The sequence below is a fragment of the Cololabis saira genome, chromosome 4 (assembly GCF_033807715.1).
Source record: "Cololabis saira isolate AMF1-May2022 chromosome 4, fColSai1.1, whole genome shotgun sequence".
In the NCBI taxonomy this organism is placed as follows: Eukaryota; Metazoa; Chordata; class Actinopteri; order Beloniformes; family Belonidae; genus Cololabis; species Cololabis saira.
In genome coordinates this window covers 27,487,316-27,507,451 of record NC_084590.1, presented here as the reverse complement: position 1 = coordinate 27,507,451, position 20,136 = coordinate 27,487,316, and the positions used below count along the sequence as shown (strand labels likewise).

Here is a 20,136-nt window from a genome sequence, read left to right as displayed (position 1 = left end):
ATCCATGTGTTAACTAATGTCTTTTTCATAAGTTGAAGCACTTTTGTAAACAAAGATGGAAAAGCATTGTAGTCATAGGACTAGCATTGTCCAGCAGTTACTTCATTCAAACCCTTATACGCCTTAAATTGCTGCTTATATTGTCGACAATGTATTTTGTTAGTTTTAAGTCATCAGTTACTTGGAGCCAAATCATTGAACTGGTGTGTCTTGCTGGGGCCATATGTGTGTGTTTGGCTGGTGTTCATTACATTATTTTAGTATGAAATCACGTGCTTCCTTTTGAAATGTATTAATACTGTTTTGGATGTTTTCTGTCCCACAGATATAAAGTCATTACTGTGTACTGTGTCTGACCCTTCCTCTAAATGTTTTATCATAGCACTACTTGGACTGGCCAGTCATGCATGTCATTGAGGGACAATAAATGACCTTCCAGTTTATTTTTGTAAGCATGTTGTTACATTCTCCTGACAGCTCTTTAAAAAAGGAATTTCTAGTTTAATGATGTTCATTGGATCTTTGATAAAACAGCTCAAATGTAGATTATCTTTGATATTGATATCCAATAAAGAGAATATAATAAAAAAAAAAACTGAATTGATCTCAGTTAATTGTTTTCTATATCATGTTGTGTTGAAAGTGGAGAAATAAAATTCATTTTTTGAAGCTCAAAGCAATCACTTGACTTTTTGTTCTGACTTCCGCAACTTGTAAGGAATGACGAAGGCTCTCTTCATCATCTCCTGTAAGACGGTCACCATTAGATTCTGGGAAAAAGGTGAACACCAGAGTTTTGTGGGTGTGTACGTACATGCTCCACGAGTGTGTGTGGCGTGTTCTGTGTGTTAGTGTGTGACCATCTTTAAAAAGCTCTATGTCTGGCTGAATAGAAGGAAGTGGCTCTGACTTCCCCAGGAAACGGGGAGAGGAAACTTGGGGTTTTGACCTCTCTGGCTGCATTGGAGCTGCAAGACGACTCACTGGAGAGACAGAGGGAGGGGAGGGTGGAGGGTGGTCAGAAACGAGAAATACCGTCTCGTCGTGCTTCCCTCTGCAAGCTGAACAAGCGAAGAGGAAAAAAGAAGCCAGGAGTAGAGAGGAAGAGTTTGGATCCCTGGACTAGGTTTTGGGCTTTGGAAGATGAATGTTCTCAGAGCTCTGAGTGCTTTGCTCTGCTGCTCACTGTCGTCTGCACACACACTGGATCCTGGTGGGAAGAACGTCTGCAAGAACACAAGGTACACCTCATTCACCTGCTGGCTTCTACGCTTTTAAGGTGAGGGGAGGAGAGGCCGAGCAGGGGCAGGATATTGGCCTAGCTAAGAAGATCAGAGTATGAATGTTCATTATGATCATTTTAGTGCTATATATTTTTCTGAAATGTTCCCTTTTGTAGGAATGCAGGCTTCACTGAACAGCTCCATTGTTAGGTTAGGTTTTGCTGCTAAATATTCCGATCACCTCGTTTTAATTTTTTTTAACTTATGTTCTTGGCTGTGTATTATCAAACATCACAGTGTTTTGATTGATTTGATTTGATTTGATTGATTGATTCTGTCTTGATATTCTGCCTTCAAACTTTTTTAAAACAGTTTTTAACTGCATAGCTCCGGATGTATTGCAGATAATAAATACTTCTCTTCAAACAGGCCAGTTTCCCCAGGCCTTGAAAACTGCAGTAATAAAACCTCTTCTAAAAAATCAAATCTGGATGCTACAACACTTAGTAACTATAGGCCAATATCAAATCTGCCATTTTTGGGGAAAATCATTGAAAAGGTTGTTTTCCAGCAAATCCATGCTTTTATGATGCAAAACAACCTTTTTAATGCATTTCAGTCTGGATTTCGGCCACACCACAGCACTGAGACTGTACTCATCAAAGGCCCTAAACATGAAAGGGAAAAGATCAGCGCTTACCTTGGCTCCATGTCATTGACAGCTACAAATCAAGCCAGAAATCTTGGTGTAATTATTGACTCAGACCTGAACTTCAACAGCCATCTAAAGTTTATCACTAAATCTGCCTATTACCACCTGAAAAACATTGCTAGAATTAAGGGGATTCTGTCTAAACAAGACATGGAAAAACATATTCATGCATTCATTTTCAGTAGGTTGGATTATTGCAATGGCATCTTTACAGGCCTTAACAAGAAATCTATCAGGCAGCTGCAGCTGATCCAGAACGCTGCCGCCAGAGTCCTTACAAACACCAGGAAACTGGACCACATTACACCGGTCATGAAATCACTACACTGGCTTCCAGTGAGTCAAAGGATAGAGTTTAAAATCTTACTGCTGGTCTACAAAGCACTGAATGGTCTTGGACCAAAATACATGCTTGATCTGTTAGTTCCTATGAAGCTCCCAGACCCCTGAGGTTCATCTGGATCTGGTTTGTTGTGGTTCCCAAGAACCAGAACCAAGCAAGGTGAGGCAGCGTTCAGTTATTCTGCTCCTCACCGGTGGAACAAACTTCCTGTTTGAACTGTCAGCTCCTTTAAATCAGGACTAAAAACATTACTGTTTACTCAAGTGTACTCCTAAATTAAACTTACCTGCTGTACTCTACTGCCCTTACTTTTAACAACTTGTGCTTTTTATTATTTTACTTCTTTTCTTATCATCTTATTCTTAATTTTTTCAATCTTATTTGTTATTTACTGTCTAATTATGTCTTGCTGCTTCAATGTCAATGTAAAGCACTTTGAATTACCTTGTGTTGAATTGTGCTATATAAATAAATTGGCCTTGACTTGCCTTGCCTTTTATTTGACGAGTGTCAGATTTGGTAAGATTATCTTATTGTATCATGAATATTCAGGGACGCATCCACGGTGGTCTGTTGTGCTGGATGGCGTCAGGAAGGAAAAGAGTGCACCATACGTGAGTTAGAGTATTCTTAATGGCCCAGTAGTCTGTAAAAATAATGCTCTTCCATATTTGTTTGTCTGGCTTCTTATACGCTTGTATGTGTTTGTGTGTGTACAGCTGTCTGTGAAGGGGAGCAGGCCTGTCTAGATAATGAGATCTGTGTATTTCCTGGAGTGTGTCGCTGTCCACCTGGCTACTATGGAGCTCAGTGTAAAACACGTGAGTAGGTTTTAGTTTGGCACCAATCGCAGGATAAAAGCAACAAACTATGCCAGACTGTACAGTTCAACAGCCACACTTTAAAGTTTGACATTTCCCACTTCCACATACTACCAAGTACGGTCTAAAACAGCTTTTTAAACAGAAATGTGTCACTAGTATCAGTTTTTTCCACTGCCAATCATGTGAATATAGTGTATATACAGTGCTGAATCATACTTCTACTGATAACCCCGCCTTCTCTGTTCTGCTGTCACTCATGATGCCACGCCCACTCAGTTGATGCCACGCCCCCCAAAAGTCTGAAACTGAAAACAAATTTTGAAACTGAAAAAAAAAGATCTGAAACTGAAAAAACGAAGTTAAACTGAAAAAAAGATCTGAAACTGAAAAAAATATTTGAACTTTTGGCCTTGATTTGGCTCCATAAGGACCTCCCAATGATGTACTGTATGTGCCAGGGTTGTGGGATGCCAAAATTTGTGCTTTAACCAAACAAGGGGGTCTGAATTTATTTGAAAATTTAATATTTTAGTCTTTTGTTTTTAATAATTTAACCTAATACTCCAAAATTCTTCTTTTGGACACACGTATTGTGTCTAGTCTAATTTGAAAAAAAGGAGAAGAAATAAACAGAAAAGCAATCTATTTAGGGATAGTCTGAAACAAACAATGGGAAAAATGCCAAAGGCTCTGCATTTCCTCTGTGTTTGTTTCCTACCAGGCTGCCCGCCTGACTTCTGGGCCCCAGACTGCCGGCAAGTGTGTCAGTGCTACCCATATGGACGTTGTCATCCCGCCACTGGTGCCTGTACCTGCAACAGCAACCGCTGGGGTCCTCTTTGTCAGGACACCTGCAAGTGCGCCCGCCACGGCCATTGCCACCCCGTCCACGGAAACTGCACCTGCGACGAAGGCTGGTGGATGCCAACCTGCACCAAGCAATGCCTGTGTGCGGGGGGATCTGTGAGCTCTAGCTGCGACCAGCTAACAGGCTGGTGTCAGTGTCACAGGGGCCACTGGGGCCCAAAATGTCGCCTCAAGTGCCAGTGCAACCAGTCTCCTTGTAATCAGCAGACTGGTATGTGCGAGTGCGTGGAAGGCTCATGGGGACAAAGCTGTGAGAAGAAATGTAACTGCGACCTCACGCACAGTAGCTGTCACCCGGTCACTGGTCAATGCCTGTGTCACCCCGGGTACCAGGGCGTCTTATGCAACCAGCCCTGTGAAGCCAGGAAGTACGGGAGTGGGTGTAAGATGAGGTAGGTGCGTGATTAGGTAAAAGATTAATAAACATCTGTGCATATCTGTGATGGGCTTCTGCAAGCGGTCCTGCTGTCCTGACTCTTTCTTCTCTCTGTAGTTGTGGTAGCTGTAAAGACAACCAGCCGTGCTCCACCACTGATGGTGTGTGTGTTGCCTGTGAGCCCGGCTGGAACGGTACGCGATGTGACCGCCGGTGCCAGTCCGGTTTTTATGGTGACGGCTGCAAACATAAGTGTCCCCGATGCCGGAATAATGAACCCTGTGATCATAAAACAGGGGATTGTTGGAGGTGTGACCCTGGATGGACCGGACCCAGGTGTGCATGCACATTTGAGGCAAACACAACAAAGACATCTGTACAACCATTTACAGCCACTTGCTTTACACAGTAAATTTTAGAAGAAGTGACTGAATCCTTTTCTGGTGTCTTCAGATTTAATTTAATCTTTCACAATAGAAAAGGAAAAAAAGGTTTGTTTTTTTTAGACATAAAGGAATTACTTATTTTCATATCAAGTATGACATGCTGCAATTTATCTAAAAACTGTTTTAGTCAGAGAAAAAGAAGCTTTTAAGAATCACAACAAACAAAAAGAATCTGCTTGATCCTTAAAAACATATAAACTCTGAGGCTCAATAAATTAGCTATAAGTCGCTGACTGAAAATCAAACCGTGTTGAGGCCATATAAGCAGTACTTGAGTTGTAAAATAAAATCAGGGGGGATGGTGGATTTTATCATATGGGGACAGATAATTTGTGCTGATTACAAATAATATAATATATTACAAATAATAGCACTGACCAAAACACCTGCAGAAATACTGCAGGAATGACATAGCAGCAGTTAAATGCAGCCTTCTGTAAGCTTTAAATATCCACTGGGCTTACATCTAATACATCAAAACACAACAATTAAAAACAGTTTTCTGAACTTATCAATATGACTCTGTCCTTCACAGGATAAGTAAAATGGATCACTGCAAAAACTCAAAATCTTAACAAGAATATTTGTCTTATTTCTAGTTAAAATGTCTCATTTTAGTAAAAAAAATCTCATTACACTTAAAACAAGACTCATCACTGGAAAAAACAACAATTTTCACCTGTTTCAAGTAGATTTTCACTTGAAATAAGTAGAAAATCTGCCAGTGGAACAAGATTTTTTTGCTTGTAATGAGAAGATAAATCTTGTCCCAGTCACAGTGTCAGATTTTCCTACTTATTTCAAGTGTGAAACAGGTGAAAATGGTCAAATAAGTTATTTTTCTGGTGTTATTTTTCTGGTGATGACTAAATGTTGAAATAGCAGTAAAACCACATTTATTGATGAAATGACATAAGGGTTTTACAGGGGGGATGATTTTGACAGTTTTTATTTCAGGGGGGATGCCATCCCCCCTCATCCCCCCTCAACTCGAGTACTGCATATAAGGTCCTTTTGGTTTAAAAGTTTGTATGCTACGTATTACACATTACAGTTTAAAAGAAGCACTACCTACTTAAAATTACTTATTTATTGCAACAAGTCTCAGCTCTGAATATTGATTTGTGCTGCTGCAAACTAGTGCAATGATCCTTGTAGCCTCTGGTTAAAGTTAAGTTTAAATCTATTGATGATGTACATCAACACTGATGATCCTTGCACCTTCACAGTTCCATAATAGACAGTGTGCATGATATTCCTTATTGTGAGAGGTTGTGAGAAATTCTGACATTCAAAAAAAATCCTTCAAAAACCACCAAGGAAGGAATGTCAGTTCATCATGCTGTGCATGGATTGATATTAAGATTTATGTTAATAATGCCAATACTAAAACTGTCAGCAACAAGAACGGGCTCGTTTCACCCCTTGGCTCCCCATCGCATGCATCTCAATGAGATATGACCAGACAAGTGAAGGGCTGAGACGAGCACGCTCTTGTTGCCTTACAATAATAAAGCCGTAATTAAGCTTGCGCTGACAGATTTTGTTATAATTTTGGATTCCTGAGTTTTGAGATGCAGATTCCCTTATCGCAATGTCCTCATCATTTTAATACTTGTCCAGATGTGAGGAGGTCTGCCCTGACAGGACGTACGGAGACTCCTGCAGCTTCCCGTGTAGCCCTTGTCTCCATGGCGACTGCCACCATGTGACAGGAAGATGTGTCTGTCAGGCAGGCTTCCAGGGAGAGAGGTGAGCTGGCAGGTCAAAGGACTAACTGAAGCAGACACAAACACACGCAGAAAAGCTTTGTCCCGCCATAGCTCCCTTAAACTTTCAATGCTGTTTTTTAGTCATGCCCGGTATTGTGTTGTAAAAAGCTGAACTAGGCCACAGTCACAACAGACTGATAAAGGCTTTTATTTTTGACATTGGCTGACCCTGAGACATGTCTAGTTGATTTAAATGGGAACTGAGAGGAAAGCAGGGGCGTCAATTGGGTATGGCAAGGTATGGCAGCCGCCACACCTTTGCTTCAAGGGTTAAATGTAAATGTTTGTTTTTTTTACATTTATACATTTATGGAATAACTACAAATGCAAATAAGAACAACATGATCGATTTCACTAGTTATTATACACTGCAAAAACTCAAAATCTTAACAAGAATATTTGTCTTATTTCTAGTTAAAATGTCTAATTTTTAGTCTCTTTTTAAAAAAACAAGACTCAAAAACAACCATTTTCACCTGTTTCAAGTAGATTTTCATTTAAAATAAGTAGAAAAATCTGCCAATGGAACAAGATTGTTTTGCTTGTAATGAGAAGATAAATCTTGTCCCACTGGCAGATTTTTCTACTTATTTCAAGTGAAAATTTACTTGAAACAGGTGAAAATTGTCAAATAACAAGTCATTTTTCTGGTATCGACTCTTGTTTTAAGTGTAATGAGATTTTTTGACTAAAAATGAGACATTTTAACTAGAAATAAGACAAATATTCCTGGTAAGATTTTGAGTTTTTGCAGTGAGCGAGACTGCATTTCTAAAAAGTTCCAATTTTCTTGACCACACAGATAAGCTACATAGCAGACTAGTGTGATGAGTATTTGCTGGACGTGTTGATTGATACTCTAGTTAAGTTCTGTGACTCATAACCTTGCCATACCTTAGCTTCCACTGAATTGACGCCACTGGAGGAAAGGTTAAAAATATGCTCACTTTCTTTTTTCTCTTCTATTAGCTGAACTGTTCCACTAGGCCAACCCTAGAGACAAAAATAATCACAATTTCCTGTAAAAGCACGTGTCTTGGCTGTGTATGGTATAATGATTGATCTTCAATAAGACTGCACAGAAGAACAGTAATGAACAGTAGCCTACTTAGGGAAGTTAGGCAGGCATTCTTTATGAAGTAGTTGGCACCATTGTAACTGTTCATTAACTTTATTTTGGAGTTATACGGTAAAAACCTGGTAAAACATTTTTTTCTGTGTGTGGTGTTTCATTGTCACATGTTCTGTGATTCCTAAAACAGGCAATGTTTTCATGTTCATACAAAGGCCTCTTTGTTTAAAGTAGTGGTGTAATTATGTGATTCACGGTACTCTCCAGCTGTAACAGCAGCTGCCCGGCCCTGCAGTTTGGCCTCAACTGCTCGTCTGTCTGTGACTGTGGGGAGAGAGTCATCTGCCACCCCGTCACTGGTGTTTGCCCCAACAGTATGTCCCTCGTCTTGCTTTATGCATGTGCTTTTGTTTTAGTTTGAGCATGAAAGGACATCAGATGTTCCCTGACGTTTGTCTCTCAGGTGTTCGCGGTGCTGTGCTCGCAGGTGTGCTGGTCCCTTTGCTCCTGCTGCTTCTTGCTATACTGTGCTGCTGTCTCTGTTGTGGAGGAGGGCCTGCTGATCCCAAAGACAGGTCTTATTTCAATTGCATTTAGTAATATTATGCTCATTTAGTATTAAATGCAGTACTCGAGTTGTAAAAAAAAAATCAGGGTGGATGGTGGATTTGATCATATGGGGACAGATAATTTGTGCTGATTACAAATAATGTAATATATTACAAATAATAGCACTGACCAAAACACCTGCTGAAATACTGAAGGAACGACATAGCAGCAGTTAAATGCAGCCTTCTGTAAGCTTTAAATATCCACTGGGCTTACATCAAATACATCAAAACACACTGTCCTTCACAGGATAAGTAAAATGGATCACTGCAAAAACTCAAAATAAGAATATTTGTCTTATTTCTAGTTAAAATGTCTCATTTTAGTAAAACAATCTCATTACACTTAAAACAAGACTCATCACTGGAAAAAACAACAATTTACTTATTTCAAATGAAAATTCACCTGAAACAGGTGAAATTTGTCAAATAAGTTATTTTTCTGGTGTTATTTTTCTGGTGATGACTCTAAATGTTTAAATAGCAGTAAAACCACATTCATTGATGAAATGACATAAGGGATGGAAAGGGGGGATGGCAGTTTTACAGGGGGGATGATTTTTACCGTTTTTATTTCAGGGGGGATGCCATCCCCCCTCATCCCCCCTCAACTCGAGTACTGATTAAATGGGGGCTACAACCTGACTGCAATACACTGAACAAGAACTGAGTGAAAACAGTCTGTGCTCAACCAAATACGAGTCAAAAAGTAATGTTTCTAATTCTTTTTAAAAACAAGATCATTAGGTTACTTTAAAAAGTGTTCATATTGAATCATATTTGTGGTCCCTTCCTAAATATAAATATAAAGTAAATATAAAGAGCTTGTATACATTGCTGCAGCACCTCTGATCACTTTGTCAAACAAGTTGTTAAGAAATCAAAGTGCAGATGTGTTTAAGGTTCCAATGGATGCATCTCAGGGGGGAAAAATAGTTATTGTGTCCCTCAGAGCGGCTGTGGCTGACGGAGGCTTGTTGGTTCGCATGAAGTATCACGTCTACACCGTCCTGGCAAACATTGGCGCTGCCCTGCCCTGCATCTCTGACTGGTCTTCTGGCTTGCCTCGAGTCACTGGTCAGTACCGCCACTCTTTATTACAGGGCTCTTTACTGTTGTACAACAAGACAAACTCTTTCTGTTGATAAATATTATGAACAGCACGTTTACACAGAGACTGTTCTCGTGCAGGGATCAGCGTTCCGCTGTCTCTGGAAGAGTGACTTCATGAATTATAAACTTGGGGTGAACTTGCTGAAGGGTGGGGCTGAGGGAGATGTCAAAGTTCAATCATTTATCAGTAGCTTTCTTGTCAGAGCTTTTTCTTGCTGAATGCAGACATTGCAGATGCACAGGGCCCGCTGCAGCCCAAGCTGGAAGGACAGCCTGAATGGACTTGATTTGGCATTATTAAATCAACTTTCTCTGCCTGTTATACACAGTTTCTCACCATGACCCAGAGCTGACCTTTAACCACAGCTTCATTGAGCCTCCCTCCTCTAACTGGGTGACAGAGGGGTCGTCTTTTGACACTGATGAGGAGGCAGGAGAGGCTCTCTACTGCGTCCCTCCAAGAGAAGGTAGAAGCAGAAATATCTATCCTTACTTTATCCTCACAGCAGAGATGTGACCACAACATTTCTCTCTGATTTTGCTAAACCTTCACCTTGCGTCTCATCGGTAGACATCCCGGCTGTGGCGGGGGGCGAGTTCCAGGAGATGAGCTCCAAGTGCAACATGTTCCTCGACCCAACGGGCTTCAGCAGCGACGACATTGCCTCAGCCTTCAGTATCCCCCGCACGTCCAGCATCGCCAAGTCCAAGCGACCGTCTGTCTCCTTTGCAGAAGGCACCCGCTTCAGCCCCAAAGAGAGGCGCGGCTCTGGTCAGGACCACGCGGTTGTCTCACGCAGCAAAGCTAAGTCACCCTGGAGCGCCTTGATGCTTTCCACCCTCCACAATCAGGGAGGCTCGGCTAGAACTGGGGAACAGGATGGAGAGGAAGACGAGGAGACAGAAGCTTATGCGGATGTTCAAGTGGCAGACAATCAGGAATCCAGCTGTGAGGCAGCTGAACAGGAAGCAGACAGAACCCCATCTGGATCCTCCTTGCAGGTTCCTGGGTCGGCAGGTCGAAGACGTACCATGTCCAACGCAGCCGGTCATAAAGGGAACAAGCTTCCAGCTCCTGATGCTGAGGTGGGGGTCTCGCACAAGGTCACCACAGTGTACGTGACAGTGGGTAAGGCTGGCAAGCCCTTCACAAAGACAGACTCGGGCTCCGAGGGGCCGGTTCAGGCCATGCTGCGAAGACTCGGCAGCCTGCAGAGACAAAAGGAGCAGGACTCTAACAAGCAAAAGTCTAAAGCAGTGGAAGGGATCACAAAACCACCCAGGCGGAAGCTGGGAGCTCGGGCAACTGTGTGGGAGAAGGGGGGGCCGTCTGAAGAGGAGGCCGTGGTATTTAAGCCCATCAGGAGGAAGCACTCTTCCCATAACACCTCTGAAACTAATGGAACTGATAATGCTCCAACACCAGAGGGCAGCACAGCAAAACGCCCACTCTCATCCATCTTGAAGAGCATGCCGGAGGTGGCCGCAGCTGCCTTGGACTCAGACTCGAGGGCGGAGGGAGACAGGAGGCAGGGTGGGGATGCAAGCACAGGACAAACAGAGGGCGGTTACCTGACTGTGGGACCAGCAGGAGACGCCACTGAGATCATCACTAACGAAGGAGCAGTGGTGAACGTGGGGGATGAACCCTGCTATGAAAATGTCTATATCAAATAATCATAACTTCTGAGTTAACAAGTCAGCAGGTCTGACGGCAACAAACCTGCATGTTTATTATTCTGCAGGAATAACTTTACAGGCACAAATGGTAAACCTCTATGAGCAAATGACTTAAAGAAAATGATGGTGCTTTTGTAATAAAGTTTTATGTTTAAATCCAGTTAATGCAATTAGATGTATTGCTGTGTTATAAAGGATATAGATAGCAGTGTGTTTATATTAAATTTAAAGATAAATGAGTCAGAAAAATCCAGGAATCACATGTGTTTTCTATTACATAGGATCATCTTTTTTATTTACTTCATGGCTGCATGTCACAAATGGGATAAATACAAGTACTTTAATATGTGGATGTGCTTTCCTCGCTAAGTATAAGCAGATAAACTAGGAGCATATAGCACTAATGGAGGGCTCCAGTATGATAGAAACACCTGACGAAATATTTATGAAGAAGGTATCAGATCAGCGCGTGATGAACCGGTTTGCATACATATTTTTTGAGCGTGAGAAAAAGGTTCATTAGTCATGGCTCAAACAGATTGTGAATTTGTGATCAAACTCACTCAAAATCAGGACATCCTTTAACATCGGTCAATTAAAACTCAACAGGCGTCACTGTGTAGTATAGATGAGTTCTGCTGTAAAAGTCACCAGAAGTGAGGAAGGCATGCCACCGTGATGACAGCCTAAAGTAAAGATTTCAAAGAGCATCGACCCACCAGTCATAAGGCACTGCTGTTGCAATAACAACATGTAACTGCAGTCTTTTATGGCATATTTTCACTGCATACATATTAATAATTAATAATGAGGGGAAAAAGTACATTTATGAAGCAGGATTTAGATAACATTCACGATTACGGCAATGTTTTTACTCTAAGCTGCTTCTTTTTTTTTTTTTAATTTTAGTGTGATTTTACTGTGGTTATGTCTAATAAAATTGCTCAACTGATGTTTGGAGCCAATGAGATAACAGTTTAGCGCATCAGGCGGTTGAACTTTGGCCATGTGGACTTCTGCTGATCGCTGATGTTTGCTAAAGTCGATGAGAAGCGTGGTATGTGTGTCACTTCACATATTTAGTGCACCTGTAGTCAAAATGATTTCATTATACACTACTTTAGCCCCAGTAAACACACACACAAACACACACAGAAAAACAGAACCAAAAAGATGAATTAAAATATGTGAAGCTATTTCTTCTCTGCCCCTGTGGTGCCTGAACAGCCGAGCCAGTACTTGGCGATGGATCTGGGGTATGATGGCATGCCGGGATCAACTCTCTTAGTCCTGAGGTCCACTCTGTAGTATTTATCTACAAAACACAAACAAGACACTCATTCATTTACCATTATATATACAGTGTAATTGTCCGAGGGTTCATTAATTGATTTCTATATCCAAAGATGATTTGTTCCTGGGCAATTATCGTCTATAGTTCATATGAATGTTTTCCAGTGTTACTCCTCATTTCACTTTTCTTATGGTGGAAGTCTCTCTTCTGTCAGGATCTATAAAACCTTGCTTTATTGACCACTTGAGGGGTTTTGTTAATCATGAACCAGAAAACAGTGTTGCAGTAGCACAAAGTAAGTGAGTGAAAACAAGAGCTGCTGTGATTTTAGGCATTTGCCTCTTTGTCATGTGGACAACCACGCAGCATGTGCAACCGCTTACTATAATAGGTGTTCTTTGTTGAGCCTTACAGAGTTGGAAGGATGATCAAATTAGCTGCTGTTGCCTTTTCAAGCCGTCTGGCTTCGACATCGGTTCGTCTGAAGAGTTTATTTTTGCTTATCTCTTTGTGCTCTGCTCTTACTTTTGTTGTAAATTAGATTTTTGACAATAAAATTGAATTGATCTGAAAGCTGAAGAATGTTACCTGATACTATTAGTTCTAGTGTCATGTCGTATATCCTCAAAGCCTTGAATCAGGATAACTGGACTTCATTAGGATCCAGAATCTTCTTTAGGAGCCTTCTGTATAAAGACGTCCAGTTGCTGTGGTTCAAGCCTCTGAGGATTATGCCATGACCTGGACAACTGGGAGTTGACACCCGTGTCATAATGCATATCTTTATTTATCTAATCAAATTAATTTCCTCCATCAGATAATGAAGTTCAAATGAATTTGATTTGATTAGAGTTCCCATGAGATTTTGACGGCATGCCCGTAAATCTCATGGGACAGGTTGTTTATTACGCTTCCCTATTTTTCTGTATTTTAACTTTTTATGTGCCTTGTTTTGCTTAAGCAGGGGAAAGAATATGATCAATGGAAATCTACTCTGCTGGGTATTCCCGTCCAAAAACTATCCAAAGTCAGTCTGACCATGTGGAGTGAATAATTGTGATGTGCACTTTTCCTTTTTTCTTTAGTTTTGTTTTGACATTTTGATTGAATTAACCAACTAATCCATGAACCAGTCATTCCAAGAGAGCTTAACATCTGGATGAGTCTACATCAGGGGTCGGCAACCCAAAATGTTGAAAGAGCCATATTGGACCAAAAACACAAAAAACAAATGTGTCTGGAGCCACAAAAAATAAAAAGTCTTGTATCAGCCTTAGAATGAAGGCAAAACATGCTGCATGTTTCTATATTAGTTAGAACTGGGGGGAGATTTTTCTTTTCATTATGCACTTCGAGAAAAAAGTCGAATTGTCTAGAAAAAGTCGAAATGTTGAGAAAAAAGTCGAAATGTTGAGAAAAAAGTCGAAATGTTGAGAAAAAAGTTGAGAAAAAAGTCAAGATTTTGAGGAAGAAAATCAAAATTTCGAGAAAAAAGTCGAAATGTTGAGAAAAAAGTTGAAATGTTGAGAAAAAAAGTCAAAATTTCGAGAAAAAAGTTGAAATGTCGTGATTAAAAAGGAAAGGGAAAAAGGAAGAAAAAAAGGAAAAAAGGGAAAAAAGAAGAAAAAAAAAGGAAAAAAAGCTCTAGGAGCCACTAGGGTGGCTCTAAAGAGCCGCATGCAGCTCTAGAGCCGCGGGTTGCCGACCCCTGGTCTACATCATTGTCCTGCTCTGAATGGGTCCCTGATGCATTACCTCCTTTAAAGAAGTAGACGCTCTGTATGGGCATGTCCGGCGTGAAGAACCTCTCATCTCTGGAATCATAGTTCCCTCTGTTGTTCCGGTTGTAGCGATCCCACCGCCTGTACTGGTCGTAGTCTTGATCGTACCGCCGGTCCCAGTCTCGATCCCACCCCCTGTCCCAGTCTCGTCCAAGCCTTTCCTCCAATTCCATCCTCTTCTCTGCCAGTCTCAAGCCCATTTCCATCCCCCTCTGAGCAAAGTCCTGGCCCATGTTCATGCCCTGCTCAGCCATCGACCCCCAGAACGGCGGCGAGCGCCTTTGACGCCTCTGCCATCCGTTCTGCTGGTACTGCTGACCCCACTGGTGGTCGGCCCTGTAGTCGTAGCGGCGGGACGGCCTCGTGGAAGGCACATAGATTCTTCCAGTCATGGCAGCATCCACTGGAGACTTGAGGCCCTTCCAGTCTTTGTTAATGAAGTGGTGCTTGTCATGATGCTGTGGCACTGATAAAAGAAAAAAAACAAAAAAAACAAGTGAAATACACATTTGCATCCCCTACAAATTACCGTATTTTCTGCACTATAAGCCGCACCTGCATATAAGCCGCATTCGCTCTATTTTAAAAAAATAATTAAAAAAAGATATACAAGCCGCACCTGCATATAAGCCGCATCCGCTCTATTTAAAAAAAAAAAAAAGATATGCAAGCCGCAGATATTTATGTTGTTAGATTAGATATTTACTACATGTACAGAAGGATTTTGAACTGTAAATGATGTACATGTTTGTACCTAAATAGATCCTTCCCTAACAGTGTCTTTTAACACAGCAGCAACTTTGCTGATTAAAACGGGACAGAACCAAGAGGAAATACCCGGTTTGAAATCTGCTTCTACCTACCGTACTTCTATCTTTGCATTTATTTTGTCTTAGTTTTGATTCTAATTCTGATTCTAATTTAGAGCGCCCCGAGCAGTGGAAGAAAAATCCACAGAATAGCCGCACCTTTGTATAAGCCGCATGGTTCACAACCTATGAAAAAAGTAGCGGCTTATAGTCCAGAAAATACGGTAAATCTATTATAGCTCAACTTACAGTCAGAGAAGAGCTCGCTGAAGAATCGCTCGTAGTTGCTGGAGTATACGTCTGTGTAGTGCCTGAACAGTGTAGACGGAGACCTGGCAGTCATGTCAACACATTCTTCGTGGGATGGCTGGTGGACAAACTCATACATGTAGTACTGGTCCCCTGGACAAAATCAGCAGGAGCCATGACAAATATGAGCTGCTTTAACTTGATCAAAGTCGTGAAGTAAAACTAAACATAATATGCACGTCCAAACCTTTGAAAAAGTAGACTTTCTCTTTCCCGTGGTGACCAGGAGCAGGTAGGGCAAACGCTGCATCCACGTGATCAGGAATCTTGTCAAAGCCAACGCTGATATCTCGAGGGTAGTCCTCCTCAAGCACGCCGTCATCAAACCTCCAGTACTTGTTTCCCTGATGAGGTTTGGATTCATACAAGCATTACATCAAAAGCCCCCCATACAGTTAATCGGTGACTTGGAGTGTGGCTCTCACTTTAAACATGTAGGTCTTCCCCTGACAGTTGATGCGGGTGAATGCAGCATCAATGGGCCCTCTGATGCCCCACACGTCTTTTATGAGCTTAGGATAACCAGGAACGACCGCCTTCTGGTCCAGCTCAAAAAAGTAGTCCCCTGCAAAACACCAAGGCTAAATGTTTACATTGTTGAATTCATTTCAACTTATCGAGAGCTAGGGCTGGGCGATTTTGGACAAAAATAAAATCCCGATTTATTTTTTCTGAAAACCCGATTTTCGATTTCGATTTCGATTTTTTTGGTAAAACTATAAAAGACAATGGAATAAATTGTTTCAAATATTATATATATCTTTATTTTTAAAGAAAAATAGCAAACAAATTTCCCTATTGGGAATGAAGTGCAATTGAAAGATACTGTAAATCCTCCTTGAGTTTAGTAAAGTGACAACATTTACAATTTTCTTGACCAAACAAAGATTACTAGACGAGTTCTGTCTGTAATGCAGCCAGCTGCAAAAAAGGAAAATCGATTTTCCGATTTTACTTTTTTTAACATCGTCTTGAATAATAAATCCGATTTAGATTTAAAATCGATTAATCGCACAGCCCTATCGAGAGCATTATACTTCCTGATGGATGTCAGTTAAATTGTGACTGATACCAACATGCCACCCACCTCTGAAGGCATAGATGGAGCCATTTTTAAGCTGCAGGAAGGAGTCAAAAGGCGTGCCGCTGCAGGCTTTTGCATCTGGGTCTGGGGGTTCGGTGGTGCCTGTCGTGACGGGAACGGTGGTGGTCTCGGCTGTTGGATCAGTCGGAGAAGCTTCAGCTGTGGTGGGGGGTACCGTGTTTGAAGGAGGTGTGACCTTCTCAGTGTTCAGTCTCGGGGGTCTGGTCATTTGAAGAGAGCTCTCTCGATGTTGATGAGTCCTGGGGTTGAAGTCTTGGACAGAGGGCCGGGTGGTCTTCGGCTGATGGCCAACGACTGTGGAAGACTGGTCACCCGTCGAACGCCTAGGAGATGGAGTGGTGGCTCCAGGCGAGTCGTCATCATCTTCTGCAATCACAAACGTGTCTCCACGAGCTGAGTGGGGAAAAGAGTGACACCGGTGACCAGCTTTCCTTTCCCTGCAGCCTTGTTGAGAGACTGAGGATTTGAAGCAATTGTGCAGAGACGTTTCTTACTCATCATACCACAGATGGTCTCAAAGTCGGAGCAGCAGCTCTTGTAATACTTGCACATGGAGTCACACTGGCACTTCATCTGAGAGTCAAAGCCGTTTTCACAGCGGCCCAGACAGGACTCTTAAGATAGAACGATGTCGTTCATTCACTTTAATTTTGAAATGCCTTTAATTCTTTCATTATTCATACTTCTGTACAAATTAATCTCCTTCTTGGATTGATTAAATGAAATTAGATTACAGCTCCCATGATACCCAGACTGCATGCCCATTCCTGAGATACAGTACCGGTACATGGAATGAGCTTTTTTTCCTTTCATTGGGAGTTTTCATTGCAAGCTCATTGTTTTCTGTTTGCATTTGTTAACATAATTACAGCTGAATTTAAAGATTATTTGGTTAATTGATCAAGGGTTAGTGGCTCAGCTGTTGGATGAAACATTTCACAAGAATGAGTTGCAACCTTTGTTGGCTTATAAATGTGAATGTATTTGCGTTTCGGATAGTTGGTCATTTTAAAAGAAAAAATGGAGACATTTAAAGAAAATGGCAAGACCTTGACAGTAATTTGTGGCACTTTTTTGTTTAAAAGTTTTGCTTTCTACTTTTTTTTGCTTTTGGAGGATTTCTATCGGAATTATGGAAGAATGAAACTGCCCTTAAAATACAATTTTGGTGGATATTTTTCATCGCTTTGTCTATTTAAAAGAGAAACAAAAGGTTCATAGTAAAATATATTAGATCATAATTGTACCCATTAATTCCTAAATTTTTTTTTAGTTTTTTTAATTTATACTTTTTTCTTTGAACATGTAAACTTGTTTATTTGTCTTCTAGAGCTGATTTATGCAATGGTTGGAACCTGTTTTTCTTCTGATGCTAATCATATTTCTTGATTCCTTTTAAGTAATAACACAGTATATCTAAAATGTATGTCAAATATATACAATAAATGCAATTTGAGCCTGCCTTTGTCCAACTTTCGGACATCTGCTGTGGAAATGTGTCAAATATAACATCTTGATGCTGGATGTATTATATTGTATACATGACATGAATTTCTGAGACCTCTGAAGCACAACCATAATCAAAAAAGCTTTTTTTTTTAATTCAAACCAAAAAATTCTATATATAAATAACAAAATATGAAATACATAAACTTAATGTATACATATTTTTTTCACAACTCTTCTGATGACTCTGCAGTAGTGGGGTGTATCAGCAAGGGTGAGGAGACTTAGCACAGGGACAATTTTAAAATGTAATCATGTGGTGTGAGCAGAACCATCTGCAGCTTAAACTAAAGAACTGGGGGTGGACCTGAGGAGGACCAGGGCTCCAGTGACCCCGTCGCTATCTGCAGGGTCAATTAGGATCTGGGGAGGAATATAAGTACTTAGGGGTGTACCTGGAACTGGACTGGATTAAAAAAACTCAGGCCCTCTAAACTAAGAAAAGGTCAGAGTCGTCTGGTTTTTTCGAGGCAGCTGAGGTCCTTCAACATCTGCCGGATCGTGCTGCAGATGTTTTATGAGTCTGTGGTGGCCAGGCCCATCCTCTACTCTGTTGTGTGCTGGGGCAGCAGGCTGAGGTTAAAGGATCGAAATAGACATAACAAAGTCATCCTCAAAGCCAGCCACATTGTGAGACAGGAGCTGGACTCTGTGACAGTGGTGTTGGAGAGAAGGCTGTTGTCCAGAATAAGATCCATACTGGACAACTCCTCAAATCCTCTCCATGATGTGCTGGCCAGCCAAACAAGCACCTTCACTAAAAAACATGGGTCATTTTGTCATTTAGTTTGTGACTCTTCTTATATCCAATCTTTATCTTTGTAATTTGTCCCTTGGAGCACTGCGATGAAAGAAATATTATTTTCTATTCTATAATGCACGGAAATATAAATATTTACAAATTTTTAAATAAAACATTGGAAGTGTTTTTCATTTCAATATATGATCAAAACTTCAAATATATATATATATATATATATATATATATATATATATATATATATATATATATATATATATATTTATTAGCCTTTATTCATCCCACAAGGGGAAATTATTTTCTGCTTTTAACCCATCCCTAGTTGGACTAGGAGCAGTGGGCTCACTGGGCTGCTATCTCTAAAGCGCCTGGGGAGCAGTTGGGGTTAAGGGCCTTACTCAGGGGCCCAGGGTGGTTCACCTTGGTTGCAATCTGTGGACTTGAACCTGGGTCCTCCCTCTGTAGCCACTAGGCTACCATCCCCCCTTTTGGGGTGTTATTTCATATGTCCGGTGTTAAAGGGATAATATTGATGACCTAATTTGCATATTAACACTTACTATCTGTCTCATTATTTCATGACGATACTCATCATTTTAACGAATACATTTAGTCTAAAAAAATTAATGAATTATGAAATAAACATCTTCTTGCCTGTTTAGAGGTATTTGATAGTCACAGCACTTAGTCACAATAAATACATTCTGCAGACTTAAGCCACCAAGAATGAGTTATGATTCTTTAAATAAATTAAAATTGAATGAGTATGTTAGTAATCAGCACAGTACTGGCAGATAGAGATACACTGGATACAGTTCATTTACAGGCTCAAAATCTAACTGAGAAATGATCATCTAAAAATTATTTTAAACTGGATATTTTAATGTAGCACTCACCATCGGCAGCAAAAGCCTCAGTGAGCAGGCCGAGCAGCAGGAAAACCCATAGCTTCATGTTGCCTCTGGTGTGTCAGCGGGCAGACTGAGCGAGTGATGACTGACCATGCGCTCCCAGTTATTGGAAACATGTGTCAGTCACCCCTTATCTCTTGTTTGCTTTAACTTAATTTGCAAACTGTTTTTTACAGAGACGAGAGCAAATCAATAGGAAACAAAAGTAGAAATCCACTTGACAGTCTGCTTATTCTGACCGAGTTGTTTTGGTGTTTTTAACCTCAGTTAATGGGTTATTATTTGGTTGCAGATCAGTGCTTTTCTCTCTGAGGTTGACTCAATTTGAAACATTTTGGTTTTATTGTACATGGTCGGAGGGAAACCTGAGTTTAGTTTGGAACATGACATCTTTAACCTCCGAACACCTTGTGCCATTTTTTTGTTCTTGTTGCTTTGTACCCCCATTTAGATATTAAATGTTATTATGACAAAGACTGTAAAATGTCTGATGTCCAGATATGTGTATGCCGGGTCCTGAATGCAGGAGCACATACCTCTGGCCCAGTGTCCAGTCTCTCAAAACTGTTTAAGGTGGACCAAAAACCCAACAGCAAAACACACCACTGCAGAAAGGCATGTGACT

At 40.9% G+C, this 20,136-nt stretch overlaps 2 protein-coding genes across 3 annotated transcripts; one reads left to right on the top strand and one right to left on the bottom strand.

Moving 5' to 3' along the window:
* Window positions 1-1,065: 1,065 nt before the first annotated feature.
* Window positions 1,066-12,182, top strand: scarf1 (scavenger receptor class F, member 1). Its single transcript, XM_061719297.1, has 11 exons — window positions 1,066-1,241; window positions 2,831-2,892; window positions 2,998-3,099; window positions 3,824-4,361; window positions 4,463-4,681; window positions 6,415-6,543; window positions 7,903-8,009; window positions 8,099-8,210; window positions 9,196-9,320; window positions 9,686-9,823; window positions 9,928-12,182. Exons 1-11 carry the CDS (start codon window positions 1,144-1,146, stop codon window positions 11,031-11,033), a joined length of 2,736 nt encoding a protein of 911 aa, XP_061575281.1. The 5' UTR covers window positions 1,066-1,143; the 3' UTR covers window positions 11,034-12,182.
* vtna (vitronectin a) lies at window positions 11,048-19,576 on the bottom strand. Of its 2 annotated transcripts, none has more exons than XM_061719295.1 (8): window positions 19,497-19,576; window positions 16,829-16,948; window positions 16,317-16,727; window positions 15,655-15,794; window positions 15,417-15,573; window positions 15,170-15,322; window positions 14,086-14,577; window positions 11,048-12,351 (listed from the first exon to the last, which is right to left on the bottom strand). In XM_061719295.1, the coding sequence occupies exons 1-8, from the start codon at window positions 19,552-19,554 to the stop codon at window positions 12,230-12,232; spliced, it is 1,653 nt and encodes a 550-aa protein (XP_061575279.1). In that variant the 5' UTR covers window positions 19,555-19,576; the 3' UTR covers window positions 11,048-12,229. The 2 variants fall into 2 exon arrangements, with proteins under 2 accessions (XP_061575279.1, XP_061575280.1); XM_061719296.1 differs by having other exon boundaries at window positions 16,838-16,948.
* Window positions 19,577-20,136: the final 560 nt, after the last annotated feature.

Bases quoted from the DNA above. Each gene is read 5' to 3' on its own strand.
- scarf1 (XM_061719297.1), top strand. From the start codon at position 1,144: ATGAATGTTCTCAGAGCTCTGAGTGCTTTGCTCTGCTGCTCACTGTCG. The intron at 4,682-6,414 runs GTGTGCATGCAC...ATACTTGTCCAG, and splicing joins CCTGGATGGACCGGACCCAG to ATGTGAGGAGGTCTGCCCTG. The intron at 8,010-8,098 runs GTATGTCCCTCG...TTTGTCTCTCAG, and splicing joins CACTGGTGTTTGCCCCAACA to GTGTTCGCGGTGCTGTGCTC.
- vtna (XM_061719295.1), bottom strand. From the start codon at position 19,554: ATGAAGCTATGGGTTTTCCTGCTGCTCGGCCTGCTCACTGAGGCTTTT. The intron at 16,949-19,496 runs GTGAGTGCTACA...TTCTATCTTAAG, and splicing joins TGAGGCTTTTGCTGCCGATG to AGTCCTGTCTGGGCCGCTGT. The intron at 15,323-15,416 runs GTTTGGACGTGC...GATTTTGTCCAG, and splicing joins GAAAGTCTACTTTTTCAAAG to GGGACCAGTACTACATGTAT.